This window comes from Pongo abelii, chromosome 4 (assembly GCF_028885655.2).
Source record: "Pongo abelii isolate AG06213 chromosome 4, NHGRI_mPonAbe1-v2.0_pri, whole genome shotgun sequence".
Taxonomy (NCBI): Eukaryota; Metazoa; Chordata; class Mammalia; order Primates; family Hominidae; genus Pongo; species Pongo abelii.
This window is the reverse complement of record NC_071989.2, coordinates 65002454-65020380: the sequence shown is the minus strand read 5'-3', so window position 1 is coordinate 65020380 and position 17927 is coordinate 65002454. Positions and strand designations below refer to the sequence as shown.

The 17927-nt window shown below is 42.6% G+C and overlaps 1 protein-coding gene across 4 annotated transcripts in view; it reads right to left on the bottom strand.

Annotated features, from left to right (window-relative positions):
* Positions 1 to 17927, bottom strand: part of IL31RA (interleukin 31 receptor A) — a 72032-nt gene that overhangs the window by 20500 nt on the left and 33605 nt on the right. For 3 of the 4 annotated variants that reach the window (XM_024247744.2, XM_024247746.3, XM_009240724.4), the window contains 3 exons: positions 12132 to 12297; positions 5750 to 5829; positions 2137 to 2353 (listed from right to left, as the gene is read on the bottom strand). In XM_024247744.2, coding sequence (XP_024103512.2) covers positions 2137 to 2353; positions 5750 to 5829; positions 12132 to 12297 — 463 coding nt within the window. The remainder of the gene's footprint in view (positions 1 to 2136; positions 2354 to 5749; positions 5830 to 12131; positions 12298 to 17927) is intronic. The other variant, XM_024247745.3, reaches the window with a different exon arrangement.

The following is a 17927-nucleotide window of genomic DNA, read 5'->3' as shown; positions in this document are numbered from 1 at the left end:
TATTTTAGATTTTAGGTTTTGTGGGCTAGGTCGTCTCTGTCATAACTATTCAACTTAGCCACTGTTGCACAAAAGAAGCCATAAACAATATGTGAGCAAATATGTGTGGTTGTGTTAGAGTGAAACTTCATTTACAATAACAAGTGTCCAACCAGATTTAACCTGCAAGCTGCAGTTTGCCAATACCTGATCTAGGACCCTTATAATTGATGATCACACAGTTGTATCTGACACAAAGCCAAAAAAAACTTAAGTGAATTTAGCATAACTTTAAAGTGTATTTTATAATATTTTTAAAGTTGATAATCCATGTCTAACAGAAATTTGATCAATCAGAAATTTTATTAAGAATGACAATAAGCCAGGAGCGGTGGCTCACACCTGTAATCCCAGCACTTTGGGATGCCAAGGCAGGTGGATCACCTGAGCACAGGAGTTCGAGACCAGCCTGACCAACATGGAGAAACTCCGTCTCTACTAAAAATACAAAATGAGCTGGCGTAGTGGTGCATGCCTGTAATCCCAGCTACTCAGGAGGCTGAGGCAGGATAATTGCTTGAACCTAGGAGGCGGAGGTTGTGGTGAGCTGAGATCACACCATTGCACTGCAGCCTGGGCAACAAGAGCGAAACTCCATCTCAATAATAATAATAATAATAATAATAATAATAATAATAATAATGACAATAGTAATAATTAGCACCAGACAAAGCATTTTACATACATGATCTCATTTAATCTTCACTACAGCTCTGTGAGGTAGGTATTATTATATAATAGCTCCATTTTACAAGTAGCTAAGCTTCGGATAAGTTAGGTAACTTGCCCAAGGTTAATGGTATCTTGTGAAAGAGCAAAGATTTGAACCCAGGGCTGCTGGACTCCAAAGCCCATGCTTTTATACCCTATTCTTTACCGCCTCCCATCCTGGTGCCACTGGGAAACTGAGGTTACTATTCAACAGCGCCTCTGTTAACAAAGAATGTGTGCCCAATGACACGTACATTTGTTGGGAACTTCATCACTAGGGTGCTGGACAGGTGGGAACTAGGATGTCAGGAAATGAGGACTGCAGGGAGTACTATTAAATGCTAACTAAAATAATATCAAGTGTAGCTCAAAATACAAAAATATAAATATCTAGGAATTATAAAATGAGAGTTTAAGGAGAAGAGATGGAAGGGAACAAAGGCAGGGAATTCTAGAACTGGTTGTGTAAATGTCGGAACCAGTCTAGGTGTAAGCAAATAGAGAAAGGTGGTGAATTGGAGAGAACATTCCTAACTATGATATGTTTCCACAAATAGTTACTGCGCACCTGCTCTATGCCAACTGCTCTATGCTATTTTAAGTGTTGGGAATTAGGTTAAAAAAAAGAAAGGAAAAACAGACAAAAAATCCCTGCCCTCATGGCATTTACATCCTATTGAGGAAGAAAAAGGTAGTAAAATAAATAAGATAATTTATAGAATAAGGGATAGTACTAAGTTTGAAAGAGAAAAATAAGAGAGAAAAGAGGAAATCTATTGTCTGCAATTCTTTGAATGAAAGTTTTTTATTCCAAAACAGGATAAATATGAGTTTGCCTGGGGGCAGTAATATGTCAAAAACTACTTAACCAAAAGTGTAATGAACAATTTATTGGCAAGTATAAACACTAGAATTTTTCCATAGTGACAAATGGAAGGCGAAAAGGAAGAAAACAGGACAGCAAGCATTAAACCAAGGATGGGGATGTGGTGAGTGTACCCATTTGTGGGGAGAAGAGTTCAAGAGCAGCTTCGGTCACGGAGGACAAATGTGAGAAACAGGACAGTTTCATAGGACTCGACCCAGCTTACATTCACTCAGACCAGAACAAATCAAAGCTGCACACAGAACTTCTAGGCGTATGGCTTTGTATTCTGTAATTTATGAAGTCCCTGATTTTTAACGCAGGCTTTGTTCCAAAGGAATATGACTTCAAGTGATTCATTAATTACCAGCAAATTCTCATTGCTTCACCACAACCTAAGAAGTCCCCACTCCATTTTCATTTTGACTCAAGAGAAACAGCCACTCTTGAGAGCACAGGGACTGCTCCTTGGCCAATCGATGGGACCAGGCACCTAAGGAAGAAGTTGATGCTCTACTTACATTTTTCCTGAATAGCTGGAATCCTCAGGGTGGCCACTGGAGACTTCCCAAGAGAATTATAAGAAATCACAGACACCCAATAGCTCTCGCCTCCCAGATGCAGTTCAAGCTGCTGGTTAGTGGTGTTCATTGTTTCTGTGAGGTTAGTGTTGTTTTCTGGATAGTACCACATGTTGTAGCCAAGTGTTTTCTCTAGGACTGGGGTTCCTCTTGCCTTCTGAACCCAAAGAAAACAAAATTTATTGCCAATAACAAGAAAAAGAAAGGCATTGAGACAGTGAGAAGCAGTGGGGGTGAGGGTGGGGAATAAGGCTAACTATTAGATACTAAACTACAATCAGGTAATTACCCTCCAGGGATGAATAACACATCCTGGGCTGTGATAGTAACACTTCAAGTGCCAGAAGAGGGGATTTACTAAATTTCGTCTAATTCCATGAGGCTAAACTAGAAGAATGCCCAAAACAATGTAAACAAGCCACCCTTATTTCCTTCTGCCTGTATCTTTCGCTCCATCCCACTCGTGTAGAGGAGTAAGGGCTAAAAAGCTGACACATTCCCTCTGAGCCCATCCAAGTCTGGTCTGGCTCTGAGTCATCTCTTGCCTGGAGTATCCAAAGGTTGGAGAGTACCCTATGCCCTAGTCTTTTATTTCCATGCCTCTCCTTCTGAGAAGGGAGCCAGCTTCCCTGGACCAGGCACCCCAGCCAGGCGTCCTAGCTAAGAGGGCTGCCCTGCTAGTCCCAAACCCTTGGCGAGAAGTTTAAGGTGGAATCCTGAGGACTTTAAGCTAAACTCTTATTTTCAGCCTTGAACTTGGGCCCACTCACCAGACATTTGCCTAGGAGACAGCATGGTGAGTATTTCCCAGAATTTATAGGAATTCCCGTTCTGTTACTGATTACACACATAGATGGAGCATAATGCCTGAATGTAAGTCCAGGACTTCTAAGTGGGACTTTAGCAGGCACTTCATCCCACTGCCTTCCCAATTCAGGAATTTCCTTTACTTTTACCTAGGCATAAAAGGTCAGCTAGAATCTTCCTAATGACCAGGAGCCTTTTATCTCTCAAGACGACCCATTTTCTTTTTTATTTTATTTATTTATTTATTTTGAGACAGGGTCTCGCTCTGTCACCCAGGCTAGAATGCAGTGGCCTGATCTTGGCTCACTGCAACCTCCGCCTCTTGGATTCCAACAATTCTCCTGCCTCAGCCTCCCGAGTAGCGGGGATTACAGGTGTGCACCACCATGCCTGACTAATTTTTGTATTTTTAGTAGAGACAGGGTTTTGCCGTGTTGTCCAAGCTGGTCTTGAATTCCTGACCTCACATGATCCCCACGCCTTGGCCTCCCAAAGTGCTGGGATTACCGGCCCAGCCCACGCCCAGCCCCATTTTCTTTTTTAAATAACACATATTCTTTTTTAAATAACATGTTAACATGTTATTTAAAATCTTTTTAAATAACATGTTAACATGTTATTTAAAATCTTTTTAATAACATGTTAACATGTTATTTAAAATCTTTTTAAATAACATGTTAACATGTTATTTAAAATCTTTTTAAATAACATATTAACATTTTAAATAACATTCTTTTTAAATAACATATTCTTTTTAAAATAATAAAAATTGAGATACAATTCACATTCCATAAAATTCACTGTTTTAATGTGAGTTCAATGGCTTTTATTAATAGTATGTTCAGTCATGCAACTATCATTATTACTTAATTTTAGAGCATTTTGGTACATTCTTTTTTAACCAGCTCAATTCTTAGAGAGCTCTTTCCTTTGAAGGTGCGGCAGGGGGGCAGGGGGGTGGGTGTAGAGAAAAAGACCAGAACCAACAGGCGACGGGGAGGAGGCGGGCACTGAAATCCATTTTCTCTACTTCTCAAGCTGCCCTACTTGGCCCTTCGCCACTGCTATGTAGCTAAGACCACATGTGGGCGTGTGCGGTTGTTGGCTTTCCTCCCCCCAAAATGTGTTGCCACAGTCATTTGTTTTCATACTTGATGGCTGAGAAAGACAGCACAGCATCTGGGACTGATTCTCTAGGATTCCCCGCCATCTCTGGCTGTGGTCTCATGCTGCGGCAGCACCGCCTCCGCAACCCAGGGAGTCCCATAGCCCTGCGGGTGTGGAGGGAGTGGGCGATGGTGCGGGAGCCTCCAACCCTGAGGTAATTGGAATGTCATCTGGCAAAGCAGGACACTTGCTCCATTTTCAACGGGATTTTGAACTTGCCTGGACTTCAGCAAATGTGAGCTAACATCATGAGCATTTCCTGGGAGTTCTGGAGGCACACGAAGGAATTCTGGCATCTCACTTGTCTCCTCCTTCTTCTTCCCCATCTTTTCACTCTTTTTTTCTCCATCTGCCCTTTTCCTTTCCTGTTTATTCCCTTGCCCCCCCATTTTCTACTCCTTCTCTCACTTCCCTCTCTCAGGTCCTCTTCCCTCTTCTTCTCTGCATTCCCCACCTGACTTCTCCTGTTCCTCACTCCCAGGCCTCTGCCCTAGAAAGGACCATGTGGTCCCTCTTCTGTTTTTGTGCCCCACTATTTCAACACACATGTGCCATATATGTTGCCAATGACTCGAGGACACGCCAGCAAGCTGACCCTGATCAGAGCTCTTCTTAGACAGTTAGGTGGGGAGGGGGGTTCCAGAGACTTACGCTGCCTTCCAGCAGAGGCTGGTCAGCCGTCATTTCCTCCAAAAGGTCATGGTTCCTCCTGCACTTTCACTTTCTACCCACCCTGAATGTTAATGTTTCAGACCAAAGAGGAGGGGGCCCAGTGTCTGTCATGCATGTTTGGGCCATCTGCAAGATGACCTATAGGGCTTTTTTGAGCTGGCTAACCAATGTGAGATTTGGGGCATCATAAAGCCCTCTAGGGAAGGAAATTCTGGAGGTAAAATTTCAAGAATCACAGTTTTTGGAAGGGTAAGAGACCAAGGGCTTTTAAACAGGATAAAGAAACAGGCTGGACATGGTGGCTCATGCTTATAATCCCAATGCTTTGGGAGGCTAAGGTGGGAGGATCTCTCGAGTCCAGGAGTTCAAGACCAGCCTGGACAACATAGCAAGACCCAGCCTCAACCAAAAAAAAAAATATATATATATATAATATATGTATATATTTTTAATTAGCTGGGTGTACTGGCACACTTCTGTAGTCCCAGCTACTTGGGAAGGTGAAGTGGGAGGATCACTTGAGCCTAGGAGTTAAAGGCTGCAGTGAGTTATGATTTCACTACTGCACTCCAGCCTGGGTGATTGAGCAAGACTCTGCCAAAAAGAAAGAAAGGCGGTGGCGGGGAGGGAGGGAGGGAAAGAGAGAGAGAGATAGAGAAAGGAAGGGAAGGGAAGGCAAGGCAAGGCAAGGGAAGGGAAGGAGAGGGAAAGGGAGGGGAGGGGAGGGGAGAGAGTGGGGAGGGGAAAGGTGAGGGGGGAGGGGGAAGGGTAGGAAGGGGAGAGGAGGGGGAGGGGAGGGGGGAGGGGAGGGAAGGGAAGGGAAGGGAAGGAGGATGGAAGGGAGGGAAGGGAGGGAAGGGAGGGAAGGGGAAGAAAGAGAGAGAAAAAGAATCCAGAGGGAGGTCACCTTCCATAACAACCGCACCAGCCTTCTTCCATCCGCCTCAGCTGGTTTCAGGACTCTCCACAGTTCCAGGCCACATGGAGCTGTAAGGAACAAGAATGAGGTACTCAACCTAGAGAGAAGAGAGTTGCAGAGGAGATGGGGAAGGTTAGCTGGGCAGTTGGGAAGGATTTGCTTGAGGGAGCTAGTGGGAATAAGGTGAGGAGTGGAGGGATGGCAGCCTTGCAATGACCAAAGATGTCTTCATTTTGTGGTCAAGGAACTGGAATCAACCAAAGATAAAAAAATAAAACTGCTCTTGAATCTGATGATTTAATGTAAGATAAAGGAAAAGTATAATAGGCCCCATTGTAATATAATTTGTCACCCAAATCTAGATCAAAATGTCACTATCTCATGTCCTCTAGATCTAACATATATATTATAGCTGGGAATGACACAGATAACTCACAAGGAGATATATGTATATAAAATTTATACCAAGTCTACTTCCAAAAAAATAAAACTACATACTTGAGATGTTATAAAATAAAAGAAGAAATTAAATGACAAAGGAATAAGAAAATAAGCTTCACTAGGTCCCTCCTTGAGCTCTAAATTTAATGCTGGTTTTCCTAAAATAAAAAAGAATCACATTGAGGTGCCTATTTCTCATGGCCCAATAAAAAGGAAACTAGAAATTCATATGAAGGGAAACTATTTTCTGGCTACGAACACTGAAATCATAAATGGAATTTATCACGTGGATCTTTTCAAAAAGGACACAGAGTAACGTAAAAGCCAATATCTGCAATCCCAATAGAGCAAAAGCACAGAAATATCATGTATGTGCATTTTTCATAGTTGTTTTCCATAAATAGCCAGGGCATAAATCCTGACACATGCCTTTTTCCAGTAAACAACACAGTCTGAGACAATAGTCTAAGTGTACAGGCTTCTGATGATCTAACCATACAGGGATGAAACTTACAAAAAACAAGGAATTTACATTTCACTTGATTTCTGGACTATATCTCTCAAATATCCTGTCTCAAGCAAGTTTTGTCAGGAGATGGCTCACTGGCAATTTATAGTTGAACGCCCTGACATGCACCTGAGATATCAAAATGCTGAGCTACTGATTAGAGAATGATCCACCCACCTTAGCCATGAGAGGAAAGCAGAGAGTTCTAAACAAATGTTGAGAAGGCTAGTGGCCCACGATTTGGAGAAGAGAGTAAATGTCCCTAGTCAAAGCTGCAGTAGTTGCACTCTGAATTTTTCCTTGAGGAAGTAGCATGGCTGGAGATAATGTAATTAGGTCCACAAAGAATGAGTCTACCACTCAGACCAAGATCTAAACTATTTTTTTAGAAGTAAGAGATTGTCTTCAGGGATCTTTTAAACTGTAGGTGATTAGATATCTTCAAGTAAAATTACTGGCTGGGCACGGTGGCTCATGCCTGTAATCCCAGCACTTTGGGAGGCCGAGGCAGGTGGATCACTTGAGGTCAGGAGTTCAAGACCAGCCTGGCCAATGGTGAAACCTTGTCTCTACCAAAAAATATAAAAAATTAGCTGGGTGTGGTGGTGTGTGCCTGTAATCCCAGCTACTTGGGAGGCTGAGGCAGGAGAATCGCTTGAACCCAGGAAGCAGAGATTGCGGTGAGCTGAGATCGCGCCATTGCATTCCAGCCTGGGCAACAGAGCGAGCCGTGTCTCAAAAGAATTGTTTTAAAAAAAGTAAAATAACTGAACTCCAACTAAAGACAATCTTATAATGAGGAAAATGTACCAAGTACAATTGAGTTAATAACTTGTTTTGCCTTTAATGGAGAGTCACACTTCTACAACTACTCTTGCAGAAGCCAAAGTCTAGTTAACACAGTCTAGCTGTTAGGCCCAGGATCTCCCAATGAGATAAATGCAATTCCATTAGAATTGCTTACAAGGAGATTGAACTGTGTTGACTTTACATATTATTGACTTTACATATTATTTCATCTGAATCCCACCAAGGTGTTGTCTCAAAAGCTCTGCCATGAGTTTTCTGATTTCTCAAAGGCTTGTATTGAATCAGAAGACAGGACAGCCGGTAGTCAAGTTTCTCAGACAGGAAGCAACAGGCTGGTTTCACCCTGTCTACAAGCCAGTGAGATGTAAGCAGTGGCCAAGTTCCTCCCAGAAGACAGCCTTTGTACAGGGCTACAAAGTCATTAGACCTTCCAAGGAAACCCACAGGATTAGAGGGACCTTCACTCCATCTCTCACATGCAGAATCTCTCTGTTCCAATCATGTGGAGAGTCAAACTCAGGGCCAGTAATATTGACAGTAAGAAAAAAAAATCTAAAGACAAGGTGTTCATTACTACCCAGTCCTAAATATTCATCTCAAGGATAGATACAGGCAAAACTAAACTGATTATTAAATAGTCATTCCAGGCACTTGACTAGCAATATGAGTGAAATTCTTCTTGGATTTAGCCCATAGGCAAGCCGGGCATGGTGGCACATGCCTGTAATCCCAGCTACTCGGGAGGCTGAGGTGGGAGGATCACTTGAGCCTGGGAGGCGGAGGCTGCAGTGAGCTGAGATCTCACCACTACATTTCAGTCTGGGTGACAGAGTGAGACCCTGCCTCAAAAAAAAAAAAAAAAAAAAAAAAAAAAAAAATCCCATAGGCAGCCATTTTGTTTTCATAGATGGTAATAATAAATAAGTTTAAATTGATATTTTCTTCTTTCATTGAGGCCACTATTTCCTGCAAATATGGTCCAAAGAGAGACAGTCTTCTCAGTATAGACTTCCCACAGATGCAGCTGTTAGTGAAACTGCTGCTTCACTACCATATAAGTCTTCTATAGTTATTATAGCCAGCTTTCCATTAACCATAAATTGATAATGGATTTTCAGTTTAATCAAAGGGGGAAACATAAGGACTCTGAAAAAAAAATTAAAATTTTCCAAATCAACCAAAATATCCACATATTCAAAGGCATCAATTGTCTGGACTGATACAGCAACAGTTGATGCTATACTATTTCTATTACAATATGGGTATCCCCTCAACCACCACCAGTTAGACATATACAGGTACCCCTGCTAAAGACCAACAATAATAAAAGCTAACTCTTAGCAAGTGTCAGTTTCTCTGAATTTTCTCATTTAATGCCCACAGCCCTGTAATTAGTTACAGCAATAATGTTACTAATTATCATTTCTGAAGCATAGAGAAATTAAGCAGGTATTCAATATCACAAGCTTTTAAGAAATAAAGCCAGGATTTGAATCAAATTATATCTGTATCATGTAGTGAGTAGATATTTAAATGCCTAAATATAGGTAAATAACTCTAATAATCAGTAGATTGAAATCCAAAAGAAAATAGGCAGGGCTTCACATTCAACTTAGAATACTTAAACTGTAGGTGATTAGATATCTAATTGTTTTCAAACAATTAGAAAGGTTTGAAGTGGTACGCATTAAACAAATGGCATTTCACTGAAATAGGAAAACACACGCTTTATAAATTTGAAAACAAGAAATGAGGATTGGCTGGGGGGTGCATTTTAATCAGTTTTTTCTGGGATCCTGAAAAAATGAAGAAGGACAAAAGCAAAAGTTCTCTAGTGGTGACTTTGATAAATAAGTGTTGATTTGGTTTAATTAGCAAAAGGCATAGGTAACACCAGCATCTGGTGTTTGCTAATTAAATCAAGCTAGCTGAACTAATAAATCAGATGAAATAGTAAATCTTGTTTCTGGCAGCAAAACAAGCTGAGAAAACTGACACGAGGGACTGGCTGGTCTGTGATAAGCTTGAGACTCTGAGCCACGATGGCACCAGGAGGTCACTTGAAAAAAGAGTGACAGCCATGGCAGGGGAAGAGCTAGGCAAAACACAATGGCACCCAAGGGAACACTTAATCATCAGCTTGCCTGCTGAAAAGTGAGGCAAAGGAAGAGAACTATTTGCTAAATGATACTGCATGAACATCTCCAGTGTGGAACACAAAATTCAGAAGGCATCAAATTGGTTCCAGGCATCTGACCATAGGGGTGAATGCACCAAACATCTGTTAATACTAGTGTTAATACTGGAAACTCAACCAGGATCCAAAGGAATAAATCATTATTTTGTGGATGAGGTAGCACAGAAGTTGACCCCAGATGCTATCTGAGACCAGTCTGCAACTTGGGTATGAGACTGAAATCTAATTTTCTATTACAATATGGGTATCCCTAAACCACCTGAAATCATGAGGCCTGAAATCATGGTCATGGGGGAATTCATATTCTAAAACTCATCCCTTATAAATAAATAAGGTTAAAGCCTCAGAGGAAGGTTAGAAGGGTGGGCATTTTAAAATTCCTTGTCCATAATTCAGAAGAAGATGTGTGGCCATCACCAACTATTCATCCAATTAGTCATTCATTTACTGTTAGGCTGAAAAATGGCCCTCAAAATATCTCATCCAGGCCAGGCGCGGTGGCTCATGCCTGTAATCCCAGCACTTTGGGAGGCCGAGGCGGGCAGATCATGAGGTCAGGAGATCAAGACCATCCTGGCTAACACAGTGAAACTCCGTCTGTAGTAAAAATACAAAAAATTAGCCAGGCATGGTGGTGGGCGCCTGTAGTCCCAACAACTCGGGAGGCTGAGGCAGGAGAATGGTGTGAACCTGGGAGGCGGAGCTTGCAGTGAGCGGAGATCGCGCCAATGCACTCCAGCCTGGGCGACAGAGCGAGACTCCACCTAAAAAAAAAAAAAAAATCTTGTCCAAATCCCTGGAACCTGTAAATGTTTCCTTATATGGTAAAAGGGACTTTGCAGATGTGATTAAGTTAAGGATCTTGAGATGGGAACATTATCTTGGATTAGCCAGGTGGGTCCTAACTGTGATCACAAAAGTCCTTATAAGAGGGAGGCAGAGAGGTTTGACACACAAGAGTGGGGAAAGGTGATGTGATGATGGGGGGATAAGTATTGTAGATGGAAGAAGGACCACAAGCCAAAGAATGCAGGCAGCCACTAGAAGCTGGAAAAGGCAAGGAAACAGATTCTCCACTCAGAGTCTCAGAAGGAAATGGCCCTGCTGACATCTTGACTTTAGCCAGTGAAACTGATTTTGGACATCTGACTTCCAGAGCTATGGAAGAATACATTAGTGTTGCATTAAGCCACTAAATTTGTATTGTTACAGCAGCAATAGAAAACTGATACATTCATCACACATTTATTGATCATCTACTGAGGGTCAGATTCTGGTCAAGGCTCTTGATAAAAGTAACACATGCTGAGTGACCCTGAGCTGTTTATTAGCGTCTCTGAAACTCATTTGCCTCATTTCCAAAATGGGAGTGACTCTACATATTTTATAGTGCTTTTAGGAGGATTAAAAATAATAATAGGAGGATAAATAATAAGAATAGGAAATCTAGCAGTTAGTGAATATCTACTATGGGCTAAACACATTATTTCATTTAATCTTTAAAATAATACTAAAAAATAGGTACTACTATAAACTCAACTTACATATTCTATTTCAATATAGAAAAGTGGAATAAATGTGAGGAAACTGCTGAGAATGAACTGAGAGATTAGGTATCTTGCCCAAAGACACCTGGCTTGGGATTTAAGCCAAACCCACTGACTGGAAGCTTTGCTCTTAATGACCGTACTGACACTTAGTAAGCACTCCATCAACCTGCAATCCACGCCTCTTTCCTTTCCTCACTGTCATTAAAAATGTGATTTTTTTAATTGTATTAGTTACACCTTTATTTATTTTTTGAGTAGTAGCTCCAGGGTTCACAATATGTATCTTTAATTTATCACAGGATACCTTCAAATGATATGATACTGGCGGGGCACAGTGGCTCACGCCTGTAATCCCAGCACTTTGGGAGGCCAAGGTGGGCAGATCACCTGAGGTCAGGAGTTCAAGACTAGCCTAGCCAACATGGTGATACCCCTTCTCTACTAAAAATACAAAAATTAGCCAGGCGTGGTGGTGGGCTCCTGTAATCCCAGCTACCTGGGAGGCTGAGGCACAAGAATTCCTTGAACTCGGGAGATGGTGGTGGCAGTGAGCCGAGATCGTACCACTGCACTCCATCCTGGGTGACAGAGTAAGACTGCATCTCAAAAACAAAACAAAACAAAACAAAACAAATGATATGATACCCTTTCATGTATAGTATAAGAACCTCATGAGTATTAAAATGTGATCCTTTGCCTTTGGGGCACAAAGTTGTGCCGGCTCACTCTTGGGGGTACAGGGGGCCCCTGGGGTCATGAGATTCCATGATTCCCAACCAGGACACTTGACAAACCCCACCAAGTCTAGCCCAAAGCAGCCCTACACAAGAGCAGACAGGACGGGAATCGCAGGGAGTAGCTCGCCTTCTTCCTCAGTCATTCCCATTTTTTCTTGGCTCCAGTCACTCCAGAACTTTGACTCCTTGACCGCACATCGCAGAGCTATGACATATTCTGTAAAAGGCTGCAGCCCCGTGAGGTTGTAGGTTTGGTTTTTATCTTTACGGTTCTTAGCGAAGTTGACTTCCATCTACAAGACAGAGACAATCCTAAACTGAAATGGAGACCACACATATTATCCTCCCATTTTCCTCTTCACTACCCAGTGTACTTTTACATTTTTAGAACTAGTAACACTCTAAATCAAATTTTAAAATATATCATTTTCATTAACAGACTTCCATATGTGCCTGGGAACAATTGGTACCTACACAGATATGAACATCCCCATGAACCACCACCTCCCTTCCCATTTCCTGTATCTAAGCTTATGGGGCAGAGATTCCTGCCTCTGGCCTGGTCTGAGTGAGCAGAGCTCTGCTGCTTGCTGTTCTAGAAGATGCAAGCCTTATGACCCAGGGCAACCTGGGCCTAGGAGGTGACTCCAACACCTAGAGATACTGCCTCATGGAACAGCAGAAACAGAGACCTTAGCTGCATCAAATGCAATCCTCATGTCATCCACGAGACCCAGGAAAGTTAAATAACCATTTAAGTGAAAGTTAGAAGATCTACAGAATAGGATCAGAACACAGATTTCTTCACTCCTCGGCTTTTTCGTTTTACCCAAATCTTTCACTTCAAAGCACTGGTCTTTGGGTGACCAGTCAAGCTGCTGAAAGTCTCAACGGCCTGAATGTATAAATTAATTTTGATACTCTCTTGGGGAGGAAAGAGGTAAATAAATCAGTTATTTTCTCTAGATGTCAACTTCTCATTGGTAAAGTGAAGATGTTGCTTTATATAATTTCTGGGACTCAGCTCTCCAAGAGAAACTAAACATTTAGCTCTTCCTTTTCTGAGCACAGTCATTGTTGCTGCAATATAAACCTTTAGTTCAATATAGACATTTAGCTCAATATTAGCTTTATAAACCTAAAGTTTATAAAACCCAAAACCTAAAGGTTTATAAAGCTTATTTTGAGCTGATTAATAAAAAATAAACTGCACTAATAGGCATGTCTATTTAACTAGTATGCACACAGCATAGTCCCATGGATCTTGCAAGAGAAGGAAGTCCTGATACTACTTACATCTATGTCCCAGCCATGAAAATTAGTACCTAATTGCAGCTCCTGTGCTTTAAGGAAATTGGGCAGAGGGAGGATATGTGTCTATGGCAGAAAGCTGACAGCCGCAGATGGACTTTGGAACTCCCAGCCTCGTGAGACAGAGGTGGAACAAGAAGAGGCAATGACACTTTGGGGGCTAAATCCCAGGTTCCCTGAGCATCCTCTTCAAACAGGCCCTGGAGATGCTGTGACGGCAGACTAGGGTTGTGGAGAGTAACTTGAGACAACCTGTTGTTAGTTAGGGATCCAACTAGAAGAGGATTAAGACTGCCAGGAAAGGCCCAACCACATGGTGCCCTCCATATGTAATTTAAAATAAAAATACTAATCCATACAGCAAGTGTAAGGAAGTCTAATAAAGCTCTATTTTACTTGTCATGCTTTAAAAAATATATAATATTCTTCTTTTTAACCTTTCAATTTTTCCTCCTGCTTTGTTGTACCCTTAGCACATGCTCAGCCTGTGTAGTGGTTCTCAACACGTTCATACTCAGAAAGTTCTGCCTAATGCAGCCACAGAAGCCTCTTCCTCCCAGTCCCGGCCTCAGAGAAGATGAAACCGCTGCTCAGTCTTTTAATCAAGGCACCTGTAAGGCTCCTTTACGTTGTTATTTTGTCCAGCCAAGGTGCCTCTGGCCCTGACAGGATCCAGGATCAATTGATCCTTTATATACAGGCTTAGATCCAAAACTTCCCCAACTCTGCACAGGCAATGGAACCCTACCAAAATATTAATTAGCTTCATCAGGTTCGCTGTTAACAATCTATGCTTTGTTCCAAATCCTAATTCACCCAAAGTGTTTGTCTTAATAGATGAGTCAGAAGTTCTGATACAAAACCTAAATCAAATTCTGTGTGTGTGTGTGTGTGTGTATGTGTGTGTGTGTTTTCTGACTCTGTTGCCCAGGCTGGAGTGCAGTGGCACGATCTTGGCTCATTGCAACCTCTGCCTGCCGGGTTCAAGCGATTCTCCTGCCTCAGCCTCCCCAGTAGCTGGGGCTACAGGTCCGCACCACCATGCCAGGCTAATTTTTTTTTTTTTTTTTTTTTTTGAGACAGAGTCTTGCTCTGTCACCCAGGCTGGAGTACAGTGGCGATCTCGGCTTACTGCAAGCTCCACCTCCGGGGTTCATGCCATTCTCCTGCCTCAGCCTCCTGAGTAGCTGGGACTACAGGTGCCTGCCAACACACCCGGCTAAATTTTTGTATTTTTAGAGGGACGGGGTTTCACCGTGTTGGCCAGGATGGTCTCGATCTCCTAACCTCGTGATCCACTCGCCTCGGCCTCCCAAAGTGCTGGGATTACAGGTGTGAGCCACCGTGCCCGGCCATGCCCGGCTAATTTTTTGTATTTTTCGTAGAGACAGGGTTTCATTACGCTGGCCAGGCTGGTCCCTAACTCCTGATCTCAGGTGATCCACCCACCTCGGCCTCCCAAAGTGCTGGGATTACAGGCGTGAGCCACTGCACCCAGTCCATAAATCAAATTCTTAAAATAGTTTTGAGATCCCTTCCTAAGAGGCTCACATGGCTTTATTATATAAAGGTGCAAACCCTTTAGACTAGGGCCACAGAAGAATCTGGAGGGTGTTGAGGTATGGTCACATGGATGGCAAACCTGGGAGACAGAAAACCTGAGCTTAGGTTTGCAACTTACAAGCCCTGTGATCTTGAATGGATCATTTAAGCTTTCAACATCTTGATTCCCTAATCTGCAAAAACGGGGATAGCAAGGCCTCAATTACAGGATATTTGCAAGGATTAAATAATTTGGAGTATAAGGAAGCTCTCTGTTACTCATAATATCATACAAATATGGGTCTTGCTATATGGACATGTTGGAATTTTAGCATTAGTTTTACATGGCTACATTTAAACAAATATTTATTGAGCACAGGCATGCACCAGGCAAAGGGAAAACAGATGAAAACTAAGGTCCCTGCATTTGAAGAACTTACAGTGTAACTGGAAGAGAAAGTTGAAATGCATTGCTGTTAAGTGCAATGACAGAAGCATGCAGAGGAGGGACCAGGCCCAGGCCCTCAGAAGGAAATATGTCAGGCCTGAGTTCTGAAAGGTGAAGAGATTGGGGCAGGAGAGGTGCAAAAGCAGAGGGTGTTCTAGGAAGAGGCACAGAAAGAGTGAGAGAACATGATGCAAGGGAAACAAGCCATTCAGAATGACCAGAGAGGCAAGAGCAAGAGCGTGAAGGGGTCGGCAGAGGCTAGGTCTCACAGAGTTAATAATTTGGACCCTTTTCCATCAACAATGGAAATCTTTGATAGAAGGTTGGGAAGAGCAGAGTTGGGTTTAGCTAGGATTGCAACTGAGGATAACTGCTTGTATTTGAAAGCTAAGGAGAAGGCCAAGCATGGTGGCTCACGCCCACAATCCCAACACTTTGGGAGGCTGAGGGAGGTGGATCACCTGAGGTCAGGGGTTCGAGAGCAGCCTGACCAACATGTGAAACCCCATCTCTACTAAAAATACAAAAAATTAGCCAGGTGTGGTGGCACGAGCCTGTAATCGCAGCTACTTGGGAGGCTGAGGCAAGAGAATCACTTGAACCCTGGAGGTGGAGGTTGCAGTGAGCCAAGATCATGCCATTCACTCCAGCCTGGGCAACAAGAGTGAAACTCCACCTCAAAAAAAAAAAAAAAAAAAAAAAAGCAAGCAAGCAAGGAGAGAGAAAGAGTACTACAGACTTCCACCTTCCTTCCTGCATCCTCCAGGAAAACAGGAGGCAGGACATTTTACCTTCGGGACTGGCAGGAAGCAAAGATGAGTACAGATGTGGGTGAGTTTGTCAAAGAGACAGGGTACAGGATGCCAAGGGTTAGGCAGTTTATACTTGTTGCCCTCACTTAGTGTTATATGCGGTATACTAATTTTCCAGAGGGACTCTGGTCCTGGTTTATTTTTCTTGTTGAATCCTATCCCAGGAGCTGTAGTGACTCTGCACTCAGCCAAATAGAAGGAATTAAGGGTTTATAGCCAGTAGATTATCCCAGAAGTTTCTCAGGTTCACAGAGACCATGACATGTGGTATGAAGAGGAGCTTGTGCTGTGCTGGGGACTGCCCTGCTTAGGGGTTCCCCAAACTACAGTTAATGAATCTAATGTTCCATGTAGGCAGGTTCAAAGAGAATGGTTCCAGAGCTGGCTTAGAAAGGAAGCTAGGGGGAGAAGTGGCCATTATCATCTCTCTGAACACAGTGATAGAAGCAGAAGGCAGATAAGGGGGGTTCCCAGAGAATCTCCGACCTGCCCAAGTGTTCACATCAGATGCTTTTGTGCAGATGAGGAAACCTGCCCAGGGTCTTGTCCGCGCATGTCCACAACAGACTGGGGACCCGCCTGTGCACTGGGAGAATGGGGTGGAGCCACGGGAAGTTCATGCTTTGTGCAGGGGGGAAGGAGCCTGGCCTCTTCAGCTCCTGTGTGGTGGCCTGGTATTCAGTCTGTGAGGTGGTAGCCTGTTAGCAGGAGCCCATCTCGCTTTGCTGAGAGTTTTTTTCTCTTTTTTCCTTTTCGCCCAATAAATTCCTCTCTCCTCACCCTTCAATGTGTCCACATGCCTAATTTTTCCTGTTGACACAAGAACCCAGATTTAGCTGAACTAAGGAGCAAAAATTCTGCATCAATAGGACAAATAATGCTTTTCTGAAAGAGTTCCAGACAAGCAGAGGATGCTGCAGTAAACAGGGTGTCTATGGGTTTCCACAAGGGAAAGGGTCACATGATAGCCTCCTGGACAAGATTAAAAAAAAGTAGGCTGAATGATGATAGTGGTAATTAGGTATATTCATAGAAACCTGAATAAATGACCATATCCAAAGGAGGGGTTGATCCTCTGGATGGTTTCTACTGGTTTACCACAGGGCTCTGATGTAGTCACCATTTTTATTAATAATTAGATAAAGGTATAGAAGGAAGTGTTATCAAACCTGGGGATACTGAAAAGTTAAAAAGTAAAAAGTTAATCATAAGTTTTGGGTGACCAAACAGGATTCTAAATAGGCTGGAATGATAGATAAGACCAACATGAAGAAATTCAATAAGAATAAATAAAACACCTGAACTTAGGTTAAAAATCAACAAATGATAAGATAGTAGAGGTATGTTTTACTAGCAAGTGTTCAGGAGGTAAGAAGTCTTAAAGATTTAATTGGCTAATAGTTGATTAAAAGTCAATAATGTGGCTGCTCATGATGGCTCACACCTGTAATCTCAGAACTTTGGGAGGCTGAGGGAGGAGGATCACTTAAGACCAGGAGTTCGAGACCAACCTGGGCAACACTACAAAAAAAATTTTAAAATCAGCCAGGCATGGTGGCATATGCCTGTAGTCCTAGCTGCTCAAGAGGCTGAGGCAGGAGGATCGTTTGAGCCCAAGAGTTCAAGGCTGCAATGAGCTGCAATCACACCACTGCACTCCAGCCTGGGTAACAGAGTGAGACCCTGTCTAAAATTTATAAAAAGGCAATAAATATGAGATGATTACAAAAAGGTGATACAATTTCAGGCTGCATTGATGGAAACTGCAGAATATTTTCTTGTCTTTGAGGTAAGAAAACATTTCCTAAGA